Source organism: Epinephelus fuscoguttatus, linkage group LG5, assembly GCF_011397635.1.
Source record: "Epinephelus fuscoguttatus linkage group LG5, E.fuscoguttatus.final_Chr_v1".
NCBI lineage: Eukaryota > Metazoa > Chordata > Actinopteri > Perciformes > Serranidae > Epinephelus > Epinephelus fuscoguttatus.
In genome coordinates, this window is record NC_064756.1 from 32,373,352 (window position 1) to 32,390,764 (window position 17,413).

Sequence of the window (17,413 nt, forward strand, 5' to 3'; positions counted from 1 at the left end):
GATGTGTCAACATATACATTATGATATAGAGCCAAATTTAAAATTAAGACATGACTACAGGGGTATGTTGCTCTTTCTGATCATCATCCAGGATGCCTCAAAGAGATCCAGCGGAGGAGCTGGAGGGGCATTTGCTTGTAAAGAGCGCCATCTGGTGGCTGTAGGTGGCGCTTGTAGAAAAGGGTACAACCACAATCTGATTCTCGTTTAACAATCGGGTGGAGCCTCACAGCAGGGCGGACTTCTCGCGGATAGTATAGTGGTTGGTTATACGCGTGTGTGAATTTGTGTTTGGATGTGTGTGTCCCCCCCTTACAAAACATCCGCCAGAACAGGAAGAGGCAGCAGCTGTTAGTGATCGGCCTCTTCTTAAAGAAGGTAAGACCTCTGAAGTTGAATATGTTGACTTTTTCTTGTTGTTTGGGGCGCAGCAGCAGCGTGGTCGCTTCCCTGCCATGCTGCAGAGGCGCACAAGGAAGCAGTGCACATGGTCTGAGAGAGAGGAGGAAGGGACCGTCGGCTGATGCAATATAACCTGAGGGCATCCGAGAGAAGCTACTGTACTTTTCTCGCCATACCAACAGACTTTAAAGTAGCCGAGTGCGACACAAAAACTTTCACTAAGGATACACAGAATATAAAAGTGAATCGGAAGTAGTTTTGCGTGTATGTGTGCAGTTTGAAAAAAAAACTGAGCTGTGAGCGTGTGGAGAAACATTGCCTTTTATAGCGAGTGTCATTCCCACCAGGGGTGTGGGTGTACTCACATGAACCCACTCTGCAAATGAATTTGATTTCTTGCACATTTTTCATCCGTGTTATTAAGGTTTTTTTGTGTTTTTGCTTGGCTTCATGACATTTGAAACTAAGACAAAGTGATGAAAAATGTGAATGTGTGCAGAAAAGGACGATTTGGATTAAACATACATGTATGATGTGCACCCAAACATTTGTTTGTATGTGAAATACGTTTGGCATTAATCATGCAGAGGTCAAACCACATTAAATCAAAGATAAGATACACCTTTATTGATCCCAGAGGAACACCCAGAATCAGTTAATTAAAATCATGTTCTAAATTATCTGTTTGAGTGGTTCTTATATGCAATAATTTCAATGAGAAGTTGGTACATGGATCATTTAAGCTTATATGCCAACTTTTTTCCACATGAATTTGATTCATCTTTACTTTAGATGTGATTGTTAAGGAATTCACATTTTTCTTAAGAGCAGGGTTGGTTGGGACATTTTTGTATCGACATCAAATAACCTTTCATTACCCATAGTCGATCAATAGTTTGATCCCTGAACAGATACAGGTGCTTCCTAACAATTTACCAAGTTTTTCCGAGCACAACCCAAACTTGAAAGGTACAATTTTGTAAAATGTACAAGTAGTGCATTTTCCCCAAATTCTGCTTTTTGGGACGGTTGGGAAACCTATTGGCTAAAAAACACCTTTGTTCATCAAAGAACACCTTTGATGTATAATGTCACTTGTTCACACATTTTTGAGAAAAAGAACACATTTGTAAAATGATTATAATTTCATAAGTTACTCAGATATGGTATTTAGCTGCCTTCCAAGTCTTCATTTCAGTGGTACCTACAGTACCAGGTTGGTGTGGTTATTGTAGGCTATATGTTGCCTATAGGTTTTTGTAGGCTATCGAGTTAGGTTTTTTTTTTTTTTTTTAAATGTCAACAACAACAACTTTGTTTCAACTTATGGTTGAAATGTAGGCCTATATGAAGTCCTTGAAGTAAACATTCACGCAGTGACTTCACAATGGGTCTTATTCAAATAGGAAAAGCCTTTGTCCTGTTTTTGTTTACGTTTTGTTAATTTGTAACAAGGTAGGAATATAAACAAATACCGTCCCAACTGTCGAAGGGAGAGCACACACTAACACTAGCACAGACTGAAAAAATCAGCTTTCCAATGATTGGTTTGTTTTTGTATTAAAGTGGAGGAATAGTCAGAAGGTCTCCACTTTGAGGTTGAAAGTGAAGATGATGAAGTGGCTTAGTTGCTTTCCAACTTAACCTCTGTCCCAACTGACCCTACTCTCCCATATTTGTGTGTCCATATGTTCAAGTGTTATTGGTGGCTGTAATCCTTCCTTCTGTCCATACTGGCTAGGGAGAGATCCTTTTCAAATGTGAGTCCAATCTTAGTGACAGGAACAAAATCCACAGTCCTTGCTATGTGCAAAAATGCATTTTAAAGTTTTTACAAAGCTAATTTGAAGCCTCAGAGATCTGAGTTAGTCAAATCAAGTCATCCAAAGTTACTGTGTTTTCAGCACAGTATTCTGCTTCTGTGCTACTGTAGCTCAGCGAGAAAGAATGTCTATGGAAACAAAGGAAGAGAAATGTATTTAATAAAAAGACTGCAGAAATATCCTCTACAAAAACACAACCGCTTTTCTGTATTTCTTCCAACTGCTTTTATCTGGTCAGTACTTTTTAATGTTAATCCATAAATCCCCTAAATACACAGTATTTGCTGAAACACACTAAGAAACACTGTTAAAGAGACAGTACCATAATTAAAGGCTGACCAGAATTAAACACTATACTAAACAAATCCTACATCATGGACACGGCTGATATTTGAGTCTGATGGAATCAGAGTAGTTTTCAGGATCCAGCCTTTCCATCCATCAGTCCAAGAATGGAGCAACAGCTGATGTTTTATCTCTGCTGCACTGCCCAACTTCTTGATTGGACTTCACTAAATTGACCAAAACAGACAAACAAAAACAAACACATCATGTTTAAAGTGGAGTAAGGGCAACATATGGGACTAATACTGACAAAGTATGTAAAAACATTCATGTATGTAAAGCCGTAAGCAACTGCCATCCAGCCAAATAATTGGATTCGTTTTAATGCGGCGATATGGTGTCCTGTTATGGTTTTGGCTTTAAAACTCTTTTATAGGGATACATGATAATATCGGCACTATATTGGCTTTAAAATGAACTATTGGAATCGTCCAATATACTATTAATATCAGTATGCCACTGGTATCAGCCTATATCAACTTTAAAATGAACATTCTGCCAACAAGCTTTTTCTTATTTGGCTCAATGAATGAATATTACATACACTGAAAAATGTTGTATTTCATGTCTCCATCTGTTGGTGAGTCATCATGATAAGAGTATGCATGCATAATATGATGTCAGTTCAACTACAGAATAGACTTGATGATTTCTAAAATTAGGTAGGGAAAAAAAGTTGATATATTGATATTGGTATCAGATAGCTATTGGCAAAAAAAACCCAAAAGAAATGTAACTATTAAATGCTTCTGACGTGTTAGCCAATCAGACATTAAAATGGCTTGAGAAATATGCAAACAAACTGAAACAAGCATTTGAGCACTTTAAATACACAGTGTGGTCACCTGTCAAATAAATGTGAATTTATCAGTTGTTGTTTGGTTTTATGTTTAGGATCAATATTACAAACGCAGTGCCAGCCAGCGGTGAGACACTTACCTCAGACTGAGGACTGTTCCTGTAAATCAGGGACACCTTCAATATTAATGTGTGTGAGAAGACAAAAGCAGTCACACATGTTTTGCGGATGAAAGTTATTGTGTAGATGCTGTATATGGTGTCAATATGACGTTTATGATTTTTCCATAAAGTACAAATGGAAAGTACGTTTTTGACGCTGCAACTGGCGCCAAACAAGGGTGTCAATGTCTCAGTCTACATCATGGATGATACTATTATTGGATGTACTGGCTGTGTGTTTGTTGTACATTCAGACATTAACCACTAAAAAATTGAGATCTTCAGGCTTCACTGATTATTTATCTGCCTGCGTCACGAAAGAGATACTTAAAGTTTTAAATGGTTGGAGGTCATTGGTTTAAAAACATTTCTGTTTTCTTTCACAAGGTCAAGAAACAAGACCCAGGCTTCAGCACGTGAAGGTATGAACACATCAGCAAACCTCAGAATATAGTAAAAATGGCTGTTCCTCTGTCAGTGGTTGGCTCTTGTTGTCGCGTTGTCCTTCGTAGATTTAATATTACAAGGTCAGTGTTGCCCGAGAGATGTCACCAACGCCTAAATCCCTGGAAGGGAGGAGAGTTTGTTTGGCTTGTGTAAGCTGTCTGTTTTATGATCGCCCTCACATGGCACTTTGTTTTCTCCATCCCCAGTTACACCACAGGGGCAGGTGGGCTTTTTGTAGTGCTGCTAAATACTCTTCATGTGCCAAGAGGGAGCTGGGGGGTCTCTGAATTGGCTCTCTGCTGTTGTCATGTTTTTAAATTAATGCAGGGGAAATTATAATTTAAGACAGTCAGCAGTGTTTCTTCAACTTATGTTAGGAAAATGCCAAGTTGCATACTCAAATGCTCAGATAATGTGTATTCCCTGATTCACATGGTCCTGCAGGTGTCCGTCACACAGATTTACAGGTCTAAGATCAGTGCCTCATTAAGTGCAAATTAGTATTTTATGGATGTAATGTTATCTTAAACATTAATTTACAGGAAGAGTATCAATGGAAATTTATTTTTATAGGACTATGTCTAAAGTACCATTACCAGGTCTGTGCCAGACCCAACATGTGAGCCACTTTGCTTGTGATTTGAGGTTTACTAAATTAATATTGGACCTCCATAGTATACACGGGTTAAGCTGGATGTGTTATTGTGACTCTGCCGCCCTCCCCATGCATATTAACAATGTCACAGCTAACATAAAAGACATTTGAAGGAGCTGCAGTATTTTGCCTAAGGCTAAATAGTGAAGTGCATGTGACTGACTGCTATTCCAAATTCACCCACATGCCCCCTGTGCCTCACCAGCAGGTGTTGAGTTTGATGATTGGCTGAGAAGAGGGCAGGGTTCTATCCTGCCGACATGCCCACCCTCCTTTTTTAGCTCAGCAACAGCATGTCACATCTTGTGCACGCTACTGTATACCTCTACTCTGAGTTCTCAACCACTGGCTGTTCTCACCCCTTTTGTCCGTGCTGCAATGTAGCAAATGTTCTTGCGTGCGCAACATGTAAGGACATATTTTTTTCAGGTCCCACCTCTGTTCACATTTTTATCAATGTGAAAAGTACACATTTGTTTACAGATTTTCCTTTGGGTTTCCTTTCTAGTTTCAGCTTTGTGTACTATCACCAGGGTTGTTTTGGCCTCTGCATGTTGGCCTGATCAAATTTAGTCCAATGAAATAATGGCTTCAACTGTCTAGGTCATTGTAACCTACACAGACAACACAAAGCTTTTCAGCTTTTGTTTCAGTAAGTCCTTGAATCTTGTCTCCTTTTGGAGGAATGTTCCAGACACACCCTAATTTCCTGATATGTAGTGGAAATATCCCTCTGCAACTCTGCATGTTAACAGATCATGGAATTGATTTCGTCTTATTTGATTGTAATTCCAAATTTAAAACCACTACCCTTAGTCTTGATAAAGCATTTATTTGATGTAAAATGATTGTATTTACGCTGTAAGAAGGTTAAAGAGTACAGTGCAAGTCGTATTTGTTCTGTATTTATGACTTTAGTATAATGAGTAAAGCTTGCCAGAGTCAGTCCGTCCTGCACAGGGGGAATATGGCTGTCGTCACAGCTGCTCTGAGCGTCTTGAGGCCATGTGATGTGTCACTGTTCTATTTGTGAGCAGGCCACCTGAATGGTTTGTACACTAAGAGGCATCTCTGTCACGTGTCACACTAGGGCTTGTCAGCGCCTCTCTGAGCTCTACTCATCCTCAGCTGAATGTGAATGAGTTGACAGTCATCTACACTCTGGAGAACGTGGTTGAGTGGATTCATAAACTGAAAGAAGAGTAACTGTGTATCTCAGTGAGGACAAAAGATATTTTGTTTTGCATTGTGAAAGTGAGTACCAGTTTGCATTGTTGATCAGGTCTATATCTGTCTCTGCCAGTTTGGAAGAGGCTTTGAAATTAGATCTTGGATTGTCAGGATATTGCCCTGCACAGTGTTTACAACATATCACAATGTAATTGTTCTGCAGATGATGCCGTTATGGAATGTCTAGTGCACCAGGTTGTTGGGTAACATTATGGTTTAGTTATTTTTTTCCTGTTTTGTCATTAGGTAACCAACAATAAGATGTAAAATGTGTCCATTACTGCTGAGTTTGCAATGCTGATTTTGAATTATTTCACATCACAATATGTAAAGAAGATACTGTTCATGTTCTGTGAGAAAAAAATCAGCAACTATTTAATAGCTTAAGAAAGTTCTTCCATATTGGGAATGAGCTGTCACAGCTGCTTGCACTCCAACCTGGGACGATATATGTTTTTAACAGATAATAATAATTGAAAAAGAGAACAGAGTATCTTTTGGAAGTAGTAATATCTCTGTAGCTTGTGCAGTTCTATAAACATAAGAGGTGGCCAGATAGTTTGTAGTATGATCCACACATTGATGGATCAAACATTTCATGTACAATGTAGAGGCTTTGTTGGACTTATTCACACTAAATGCAGATGCATTAAAATTAAATGTAACTATGCAAAGATGAAACAGTGTGAAGGACAACGAAATGAGGGCAGGCAGCACTTTGGATCTGCTGATTTAAATGCACTGCATATATTTAGTAGATTGACAGTTTATTCGACTATACCATTGTGCAAATGTAAAGCTTTTATTACTCATATTCCATTCTAGTCAATGCTAATAATATGTTGTATTCTATTAATATGTACCATACTAACAATTCACATACACCTAGCCTTACTCATCCATGCAGTTTTCCAATTAGCTTTTCTCTCAGTGCAAATGTTACTCTGGAAGTGTCTGGAACTTGTTTGTGCACCATGTTGATCAGAATATATCTGCGTTTTTATGGAAATAACAAGGCACAAAGAATTATGGCATCATTTTCACTGCTTACAGACCAGTGACTCCATACTTACAGCCATTTTTTCTCCTGAGGTGAATGTGTTGTATTCCTACCAACATGTTTTATGTGGTACATTTGCATGCTCTCGTCACACTGTGGTGGTGGTATGAAGAACTCAGAGTCACCTGAATGTCTAAAATAGTTTCCTGTGTGTCCCACTGAAGGGTTTTTTAGACAGGTTGCTATGAAATCTGTGACTTGTTGATTAAATCAAGACTTTATGTCACTAATATAAATGAAGTGAGTAAAGTTTTAAGTTTGTCTGTTACATTGAGTTAATGTTCATCATGATGCAAAATATTGTAATAGTAGTAGTGGTAATGTTTTCATGTTTTGTCTTTTGGCACCACACAAATCCTCACAGCAGTATCCTCCATCACTGAAATCAAATGCAGATTGAGCAAGGTAATTTGGAGTGTCTTCACTCTAAATGCCAGTGGGTAAAAAAGAACACAACAAAATGTCACCACTTAGTTTATTGGTTTTAAGCTCTTATCTCTAAAAACATCAACTCAAAGTTAGAAGCCCAAGGAACAAACAGCTACTTGATCTGGTACTGGAGCAGCACCATATTTTTTTGTTTGTTTTATTCATTGTCTGGTAAAATGCATAGTCATCTCAAAGCTCTGTCATTCCTATCTTGTTTTATCAACAGGTAAATTATCTTCTGTAGAGCTTTTGGTGCCAGCCAGGATGATTCTGGCAACATTAAAAGGCATTGGGAAGCAGCTTCTGCGGGTGAAGGTTGTGGACTGTAGCACAGAGGACTCCCGCTTGTCCCGATGCCTCAACACGTTTGACCTGGTGGCCCTGGGCGTCGGCAGTACGCTGGGTGCTGGAGTCTATGTGCTTGCTGGTGCTGTAGCCAGAGACAGCGCTGGACCTGCCATCGTTCTCTCCTTCCTCATTGCTGCTCTTGCCTCAGTCCTGGCTGGTTTGTGCTACGCTGAGTTTGGAGCCCGCGTCCCCAAAACTGGCTCGGCTTACCTCTATAGCTACGTGACAGTTGGAGAACTGTGGGCCTTTATCACAGGCTGGAACCTCATCCTCTCTTATGTCATTGGTAAGACACTTTCAGTAAGAAGAAAAAGCGTTGACTGCTTGATATTGTTGGGTTAACATGAATACTTTTGTCCACACAGGAACTTCAAGTGTGGCCAGAGCATGGAGCGCAACCTTTGATGAGCTGATTGGAAAGCACATTGAGATATTCTGCAGACAGTACATGACCATGAATGCCCCGGGCATCCTGGCAGAGTATCCAGACATATTTGCTGTCTTCATCATACTCACCCTGACAGGTGAGGAGAAGATTGGATACGTCTCTCTCTCTCTCTTAGGTTTGATCTCATTTTTCTTTTTGACATCACAGGCTTTCATATTTCACATTTTCTGTTTTTTAACTACTTGCAGGGCTGCTTGCATTTGGAGTGAAGGAGTCAGCCTTGGTAAATAAAGTGTTCACCTGTATCAATGTACTGGTGCTGCTGTTTATGATCATCTCCGGCTTGGTCAAAGGAAGCCTAAAAAACTGGAACTTGAACCCTGAAGAAATCCTCAATGGCACCAACAACTCCAGCCTCAAGTGGGTGAAATGAAGAGCTTATTCCCAAAACGTATAATGTGCCTAATGAGAAGCTTTTGTGTTGTGTCTCAGATAAGCAAATATTGTCCTCCCTCTATTTCCAGTATTTCTGAGTCCTTACCATCAAAAGAAAGTCTCGGTGAAGGCGGCTTCATGCCTTTTGGCATAACTGGAGTCCTCTCTGGTGCCGCCACCTGTTTTTATGCCTTTGTAGGGTTTGACTGCATTGCCACAACAGGTGAGAGGAAATACATTAAATTGATAAGCAACTCCCATGACCCTGATCCTCTTACACCTCCAGTTTTGTTTCCTCCCCAGGAGAAGAAGTTAAGAATCCTCAGAGGGCCATTCCCATCGGGATCGTGGCCTCACTCCTCATTTGTTTTGTGGCATACTTCGGTGTGTCTGCAGCTCTCACTATGATGATGCCTTACTACATGTTGGACAAGAACAGCCCTCTACCAGTGGCCTTTAAGTATGTGGGCTGGGAGGGAGCCACTTATGCAGTGGCCATTGGCTCTTTATGTGCCCTGTCGACCAGGTAAGAGGCTCTCCTGCTGCCTCTCAGCATGAGAAATCGTAGAGGACTTGTAGATGTTTGCATGCTTTTTCAGAAATGAATAATTCATGTCTGAATGTAGAATTGTATTATATTCTCTTTGTTTAATTCAGTACTTCAGGTGAAGCAGTTGTAGTATTGACATCACACTTATTTGCCAGATGAAAGATTCTGGAGCGAGTTTTGTGATTGCTTCTTCAAAGAAGGTTGTTTTAAACATGTGCATGACTGATGTTACTTAACTTACTTAAAGGTGCCCTGTGGAGTTTTCATATAAAACAAACAAAGTTTCTGTTTACATTCAGTGTTAGTCGTTGAAACGTATCCTTGAGGTCTAACAAAAGTGTTTAATACATTTTCTTCTTTAAGCAAAGCTGATTCCTCTTGGCAGCTTTTTAACCTGCATTATTGAAATTCATGTTACAATGCTTGCAGTCATTGGTTAATGCATTGCTGCTGTTCTTGGTGTGTAATCTCTACCTGTAGATCCAAGGAATGTCAGGAACCAATGGCAGGAATACAAATTGCATCGACAAGTGCTCAAAAACTCCACAGCGTATATTTAATTAAGCTTCACATACTTTTTGGGTCTAATAGAATCACGTATTGTGGATATTTTTGTGTGTGTGTTGTGCATATATTGTTTCATGGTGTATTAATAAGCAGAGAATAATTAGGTGATCATAAACAGCCAAAGCTAATTTGCAGTGCCCGTCCTTAGATGGTCTTTTGGCCACGTGTACACCCCTGTTCAAATTTTATGTACTTTTGGTCAGGGGCTGTTTTCATGGGATGTGGCCCTTTAGTTCCAGTTATGGGAAATCTTAATGCTACAGCAAACACTATTGAAGTGAGCAGTGTGCTTCCACCATTGTGGCAACAGTCCCCTGTTGTATTTTCTAACTGTGTGCATTCACTTGCACGGCATGCTTTTTTCTCTCTCTCCCGTACTAGCTTACTAGGCTCCATGTTCCCAATGCCCAGAGTGATCTGGGCCATGGCAGAAGATGGCCTGCTCTTCAAATGTTTGGCCAAAATCAACCCACGAACAAAAACCCCTCTAATAGCTACAGTAACATCAGGTGTTGTGGCAGGTGAGGTCATGATCTAAACCTACTAACTTGTTGGGGTTCCTATCACCCTATAACCCTACAAGACACTCTTGGCACACATTGCCTCAACACAAGCTCTCGACCAAAACCAAGATGGGCATACAGCAGAAATGTAGTCCTGTAAATGTCAATGCAACACCCTGCTTTGTTTATAAGGAGACTGCAGTTGAGGCCTTGTGTAAAACCAGAGTTCTTCAACATTTCAAGTTAAAACTCTTTGCCTCCTCCTTCTTCCTTCATCCTTGGCTTAGTCTCCTTGGCTCCATGTTTCCACTCCCACGCATTATCTTTTCTATGGCCCGCGATGGTCTGCTCTTCTCGTTTCTGGCACGTGTCAGCGAGAGGAAGACGCCCATCATCTCCACCTTGGTGGCAGGGCTTATGTCTGGTAGGTATCTAAGATGAAGTCAAAGGCACAGTGCCCTCTTGGGGAAGGAGGATGGTGGTAAAATCACATGATAAAATCTATCTAAAAACAAGAAATTTGTATTATATTGTGGTGGAAGTGTGGGGGAAGCCTGTCATCGTGCTGACGTTGTGTGATTTCTCCTTTGTGTCCTGCAGCGGTGATGGCTTTCCTGTTTGACTTGAAAGACCTGGTTGACCTCATGTCCATTGGCACTTTGCTGGCCTACACGCTGGTGGCTGCCTGTGTGCTGGTCCTCAGGTAGTCCCTCATCTCTTAGTTTACATATCCAGTTTAAAGTTGACAGGACACCAGAGGATTTCCAGGCTGAATAAGACCATATTTGTACATCCTCTCACTGGGAAGGGAATCCCCAGTCAGGGGCTAATGGGTTTAGTTAGTCCAGATGTGTGGGCAGTTTTAAGACGCTCACAGTTTTAGTTTCCATTAGATACTAGATGTTGACTCATCCAAGCTGCCCCATGATGTCAAACATGCAGTCATCAAGCGCAGGTTTGTGGAGTCTTTTAGGATGAGAATGGCCACTGAGAGTTTATCAAACTTTTAAAGAGAGATAATAATTTGGAAACTCCAACCTTACAAAAAACTACTGACCTCCAGCGTTGCTAAAACATGCAAGCGAAAGTGTAGGTATTTCATGTATTTAATGCATGTTGTAATGAAGGTAATAATCATCCCATCATTTGTAGCATATTCACTGGAAAGAAACATCTCGTCATATGAACGTGATTGTGCAGCATGTTTGTACTTCTGTAATTCTTCTGGTGTGCAGTTTCTAAGTCTGATTTTGACCGTATTTGTTTTTGCCATCTTAAGGTACCAGCCTGAACAGCCCAGTTTGGCCTACGAGATGGCCAATACTCAGGATGAACCTGAACTGGCTGAGACTGATAACGAGGGGAACATTGACATACTACCACAACCAGAGGATCGCTGCACCATCAAGAATCTACTGTTCCCTGCAAATACAGTACCGTCCCCTCTGTCCGGGTTTGCCGTCAACATTTGCACCAGTGTAATTGGTGAGACACGTACAAGGCCCTCAGAAAAATGGATGAAAATGCCTTAATAATTCACCTGTCTACTGATTCAGCACATCACCTGATCGCCTCTCTTGGTTCCTTCCTCCAGGTGTTTTGGTGTGTGTCTTCAGTGTTGTGGCTGTTCAAGGAGGGCTGTCAGCATGGTCAGTGCCTGTCCTCTGTGTTATCATGGTGGTCTGTCTGATTATCACCTTCATTGTGGGGAGACAGCCACAAAGCAAGGCCAAGCTTGCCTTCAAGGTAGAGTGTGTTCTTTCACCAAAGAGTTTTCTCACACTATTTCATCGTCACACGTGCAAGATGACATTGTCAGAATGTGATAAGCATGATGTGTAAATTACTCTGCAAATCTCGAGAAACCTGTCTGTACACTTGAAGGTTCATAACAAGTCCCTTAAAAGCAAGCACTTTCATTGTAGTGTCAGTGCTTTGCTGAACAGAGCAAACATCAACAAGCAAACAATGACGGGGGAGGATTTGCTTTTCAGACTTTACCGTTTGTTGCTCCTAACCTGCTGAACGACTACATATCTATTAAACCAACAAATACAAGTTGTGTGTACTCAACATTTTTGCTGTCTATTTGCAAAGTGCACCATGAGTTTTCATATTGATTACAATGTGTTCATTTCAGTTTATTATTAAAGAGACCTGAGGCTTCCCTGAATTTAAATGACAGCATAGTGAAGATTTCATCACTTTTATATCATTGTATGGTAATGCAGTCAGACTCCTTACAACTACACTAAAACATCGCAATGCTGTAATGGCGCCTAATGGCTACCTGGAAAATATTAAATAACTTTAGATTTATGGTGGGCTTTTGAAATTGGTTTGGCCAAAATATAAAGTTGTTCATTCTTTAGCTTCTTTTGGGGAGAAACCCTCTAAGGACAGTTTTTAAGAGCAAATACAGAATATTATACTTGGGATATAGTCAAAGTATGTAGATGAAGGCTTCTTTTACATTATGCTGAAAAGTGTTAAGCAGACTAATGGGTTAAAACATGTGAAATCACTGGCAATGTCATTTAAGGCCAATATTCATTAGAATTATGTGCATCATGAAAGCAACTTTTTTTTTTTATCTTTGACTGCACTGACAGAAAATATGTTGCTGTTGGAAGAGAAAACAGAGTTTTTTATTTCTGTTTGCTTCCTTGGGAAAGTAGTCTCAGACTCAGAAACATGCCTTTTTGAAGTCTTAGTCAATAATTCCTGTTAAATTAATTACCCTGCCACATTACACAGTTAGCCATTACTCATAAGGTCTATGTCATCCATTACTATATGATTTGAATATATCTTTAAGGTGTTAAATACACACTCTCTCCTCACAGGTTCCCCTGCTGCCCGTAGTCCCAGTCATTAGTATGTTCATCAATGTCTATCTGATGATGCAGCTCGACAGAGGAACCTGGATGCGCTTTGCCATTTGGATGGTTATAGGTACTTTGGATTTTTGACCAACAATGTCAGATATTATCTCTGCTGTACTTGTCTTTTCAAAACAAATGAATGTTTTTTTTCCACAATGTTTCTACAGGTTTCTTTATCTACTTTGGTTATGGAATTCGCAACAGTTCAGAGGCAGAGTTGAGCAGGTCCGACACCTACACACCAGCCTGCACAATAAACGGAGAGCCCATGGTCCCAGAGAAGGAAGCCTTCCTACACAACACACAAAATGCCAATGGAGACGACGACGAAGATTCCTGAGGAAGCAGGAGGTTCAGTAGTACACTCTAGCTCTGTTCCATTAAACTCTCTGAAATAGTTGCAGCTATCTAGGAGATTTATTTATGCACCCTACCAACGAGCGTTGAGTTGTTTTCTTATTCCGCCCAGAATTTTTGATGAAAGTAAAAAAGTAAATTAGATGTAAGGCCACGTAATAACATTTAAAAAAGTTGAGTCTCCATACATTTTAAAAAAATGTTATTTGTTGTATGTTTTGCACTCTGATATGACACATTTCCCTGAGCACGACTAATTCTGTGAAACTAAAGGCAAAGCACAAAGTAGTTTTAACAAAAGGCATCTGTTGTACATATATTAACTGTTAAACTGTATATTGGTTTGTTAGTCCACAGAATGATCAGGATTATAAGCCCCATTCTTTTTTTCTGTAATTACTTATTTGAAGTTATTTTTTAGGAGTTGAGCATTTATTACTGCTCTTCTAGATTGAAATTGTTCATGATTGCAGGAAAGACATTAAGAATTACAAAAGCGTTTTGGTAAAAATGAATAAGGATCATCTCTTATTCTTTTTTTAAGGTAAATTTGCATGCTTTTAGCAGATATCCTGAGAAATGTTTTTTTTTTTTTTAGATATTTTTTGGGGCTTTTTAGCCTTTAATGTATAGGACAGACAAGCATGAAGGGGGAAGAGAGAGAGGGAGTGACATGCAGCAAAGGGCCACAGGCTGGAGTTGAACCCGGGCTGCTGCGGCAGCAGCCTTGTACATGGTGCGCCTGCTCTGCCACTAAGCCACCAGCGCCCCAATTTCCTGAGAAATGTCTGTCATTCGTCTTGCTGCGTTAGGAGGCACAGTGCTGGCTACTGTGTCCAAGTCCTGTGGGAGCTTATTTTAAAAATCCACATCCCTTTATTTTACACCTAAATTAACTGCATTAATTAAGAATCAGCAAATATTTCTTCTCAAACTCAGCTGAGAATTCCACTGTATCTTCAGTGCCTTTTTGTTGTGTTTGTATGTTTACCTTAAAGGTACAACTTTGTATGTTTTGCTCCTGAGAAAATGTGTTGTGTAGAAAGCACAACTCTGTACCTGTGCTTTACATTAACAGTATAACTCAGAATAATATGGTACAGTACATTGTCATCAGTATATATCATTGTGAAAGTGTTTGTCACCCAGCTGATAGATGGTTTCCTCATGGCAAACAGAGATCAAATACACAGGTGTTGTCTCCATCAGGGAACTTTGTGTTTTTAACTAGCCAAAGGAGAAAAGCTGCTAATGTGAAGTGAATTATCAAATACTTCAGAAATATTTTAAGTGCCTACTTCCCAAATGAATGTTTCACCTTTGGAGGCATGATATTGCTTCATCACCAGCTAGAATTGTGAAATATATATGTTGTCTGTATATAATGTACACTTTGGATTTTGAAAAGCGCACATTTATAATATATAAGAGAAATTTCACCTTTAGTGGACCATTTTCACTTGTTAGTTAACATACATCTGAACGGGATGATGTACAATCAGTTGGTGATATTAAACACCTGCTGTTTCCATAGTGATACAACTCATTTTTGTTTGACTTGCCAAAAGCCAATATCATATTGTATATTTAGAAACTTACTGCACTGACAGTAACAATGTACCTCAAGCAGTAATGTATCTAAAAGTGCCTCTGCCCGTCAGACAGTATTTAACAAATATGGAAAAGAAAGCTGATTGTGATTCCCCAGACAGCTAAAGTCTGAACGCAACGTGTGTTAACTAAAGACTGAAAATGCAACAAGGTGAACAATGTTTTTACAAAGTCCCTTTTTTAATTGAACACTAAGATGAAATGTTATCTCTCTTTTTGCTATTTAAGTTCCATTAAGAGAAAAGAGTGTAACTTGAAGCCAAATTCCGTTTAATTCAGTTGGACAAAACAAGGTTGCAATTTATTGACAGAGTTGCTGTAGCTTTGTAAATAGACACAGTGTATGCAACTTTGTTGTATTTTTAAGATATCAAAGCAGCATTGTCAATGAGGTTGTGCTGCAGAAAGTGACTGTTTCCCATCCATAACTAGCCTTTATTTAAACTGGTAGAAGTTTGAATCAGAGGGCCATTATCACATATGCATTTTGATTACATTACCTGCATCATTACCTGTTTTTCCAACATTTATTGTCTGTTTTTGGTTAAGTGGTTTTGTAAATACAGTTTTGATTGTGCCTAAAGTTACTGCCCATATTACAACTTTCACTTGTTTGTCATATGACCACACTGCTTTAATCTATCCAATCTTTTGTTGCAAATGTTGTGTAAAGTAAATGACTGATACAAACTGTGCAGTAAATAACTATAGTCAGGATTCATTCATGAGGCAAATTTCATCTCCCTTGTGGGTTGAATGTAACACATTAAGCCCTAGTTTCACTGACAGATTTCTTTTGTTATGGATGTTGTAGTTACATTAAATCTTATACGAGGCTTCATCTAGAGTTACATTTTTGTTAGTGACACATCTGTTTTATGTAAACATTTGCATGCTGCACTATTTCAAAACCTAATGAAGCTTGAAAAAAGATCTAGATTTTATTGTAGTAATGCTAAGTTATAAATGTGTTTACAGTGTATCAGAGTGGTGAAGGTCAGCTACTCAGCATGTGATGTCTTGATATCGGTTGTGGTTTGTGTAGTTACTGCTGTAAATAAATGATGCCAAAAGTTAATGCCACAAACTTTGTCTTTAATTTTTGGGAGGAAAAAAGATAAAGACAAAAAAAGAGGTGCACACATCCCACCAACATGTTATATTCATGGTTTGATTGATGTAGTTTATGTTTCATGGCCATTTTCCTGTTGTTGTTTTTTTTTGTTTGAAGTCTTCAAGTATGTTCAGATTTTTTAAAATTAATTGATAATGACTATATCATTTGGATTAAATAAAAAGCAAGATGATTAGGTACCCTGTATTTTCTGAATCAACAAATAATCATTACAGCTGCAAGCAGCGATGAACCAGCCTTCATACCTTCATTCATGTCAGGGGTCCTGGCAGGGCACCAGCTGACACGGCTTTTCATTTCTGTGAAAGCAAGACACAGCATGCACGAGTGAGATGGTATATTGTTCATAGTGTGGTCATTAGAATGACCTATTTCACATCTGTGTCACTTTCTGTGTCCATGATGTGATGCTGGAGAAAACTAATTATATGTCATGTTGTACATCAATTGTAGACCCCACCTTGTAAAAGTCACGTAAATCGAAAGATAAGTGTCTGACAAGTCTTACTTCCTATTTCACGGCAAATAAAGTTGTCACCATGGCAACACCCTTCAATTTAAATTTACTATCTTCATAAGTAGGCACCATCAAGGTCTTGTGGCTATGCTGATTATAAATTTGAGGAGGATCTGGTCACCTGTGTGGGAGGAGCATGTCAAAATATAAAACTTCATTTCCTGTTTGCAGTAGGTGGCACTGGGCGGCATAGTGGTGTGGTGGTTAGCACTCTTGCCTCACAGCAAGAGAGTTGCCGGTTCGATCCTGGGCGTGGGAGCCCTTTTGTGCGGAGTTTGCATGTTCTCCCCGTGTCAGCGTGGGTTCTCTCCGGGCACTCCGGCTTCCTCCCACAGTCCAAAGACATGCAGATTGAGGACTAGGTTAATTGGTGACTCTAAATTGTCCGTAGGTGTGAATGTGAGCGTGAATGGTTGTTTGTCTTTATGTGTCAGCCCTGCGATAGTCTGGCGACCTGTCCAGGGTGTACCCTGCCCCCAGCCCTCCAGTGGTTAGAAGTAGGTGGCACTATGACTCTAATGTCATTTTTGGCACATAGATACCAGGAGGCTGGGCCTGCTATCGTGCATGATACATTTTAGGCAGATTGCACAATGTATGCTCATTTTACAACAACTTCCTGTTTTATGGTGAAATTTGCAAAATGGCCAACATGCTACAGCAACGCTGTTTGACAAAAACTCAAAATTTTCATCAGAAAGTGTCATTAAGGTCTTGAGGCCTTTTTCTGAGCCCATTTGAAGTGGATCTGGTCAACCTGCAAGGA

The 17,413-nt window shown here is 39.7% G+C and overlaps 1 protein-coding gene across 2 annotated transcripts; it reads left to right on the forward strand.

The window, feature by feature from the left end:
• Positions 1–245: 245 nt before the first annotated feature.
• Positions 246–16,166, forward strand: LOC125888653 (high affinity cationic amino acid transporter 1-like). 2 transcript variants are annotated; one of them, XM_049576153.1, is made up of 13 exons: positions 246–378; positions 3,918–3,952; positions 7,578–7,985; positions 8,065–8,223; positions 8,336–8,507; positions 8,612–8,745; positions 8,826–9,048; positions 10,021–10,160; positions 10,743–10,845; positions 11,422–11,627; positions 11,737–11,888; positions 12,989–13,097; positions 13,195–16,166. In XM_049576153.1, exons 3-13 carry the CDS (start codon positions 7,616–7,618, stop codon positions 13,365–13,367), a joined length of 1,941 nt encoding a protein of 646 aa, XP_049432110.1. In that variant the 5' UTR covers positions 246–378; positions 3,918–3,952; positions 7,578–7,615; the 3' UTR covers positions 13,368–16,166. The 2 variants fall into 2 exon arrangements, with proteins under 2 accessions (XP_049432110.1, XP_049432111.1); XM_049576154.1 differs by lacking the exon at positions 3,918–3,952.
• Positions 16,167–17,413: the final 1,247 nt, after the last annotated feature.

Excerpts from the sequence above, each read along its gene's own strand:
- LOC125888653 (XM_049576153.1), top strand. The coding sequence starts at position 7,616 with ATGATTCTGGCAACATTAAAAGGCATTGGGAAGCAGCTTCTGCGGGTG. Across the intron at positions 8,224-8,335 it reads CATCATACTCACCCTGACAG|GGCTGCTTGCATTTGGAGTG; the intron begins GTGAGGAGAAGA and ends AACTACTTGCAG. Across the intron at positions 10,161-10,742 it reads AACATCAGGTGTTGTGGCAG|CGGTGATGGCTTTCCTGTTT; the intron begins GTGAGGTCATGA and ends TGTGTCCTGCAG.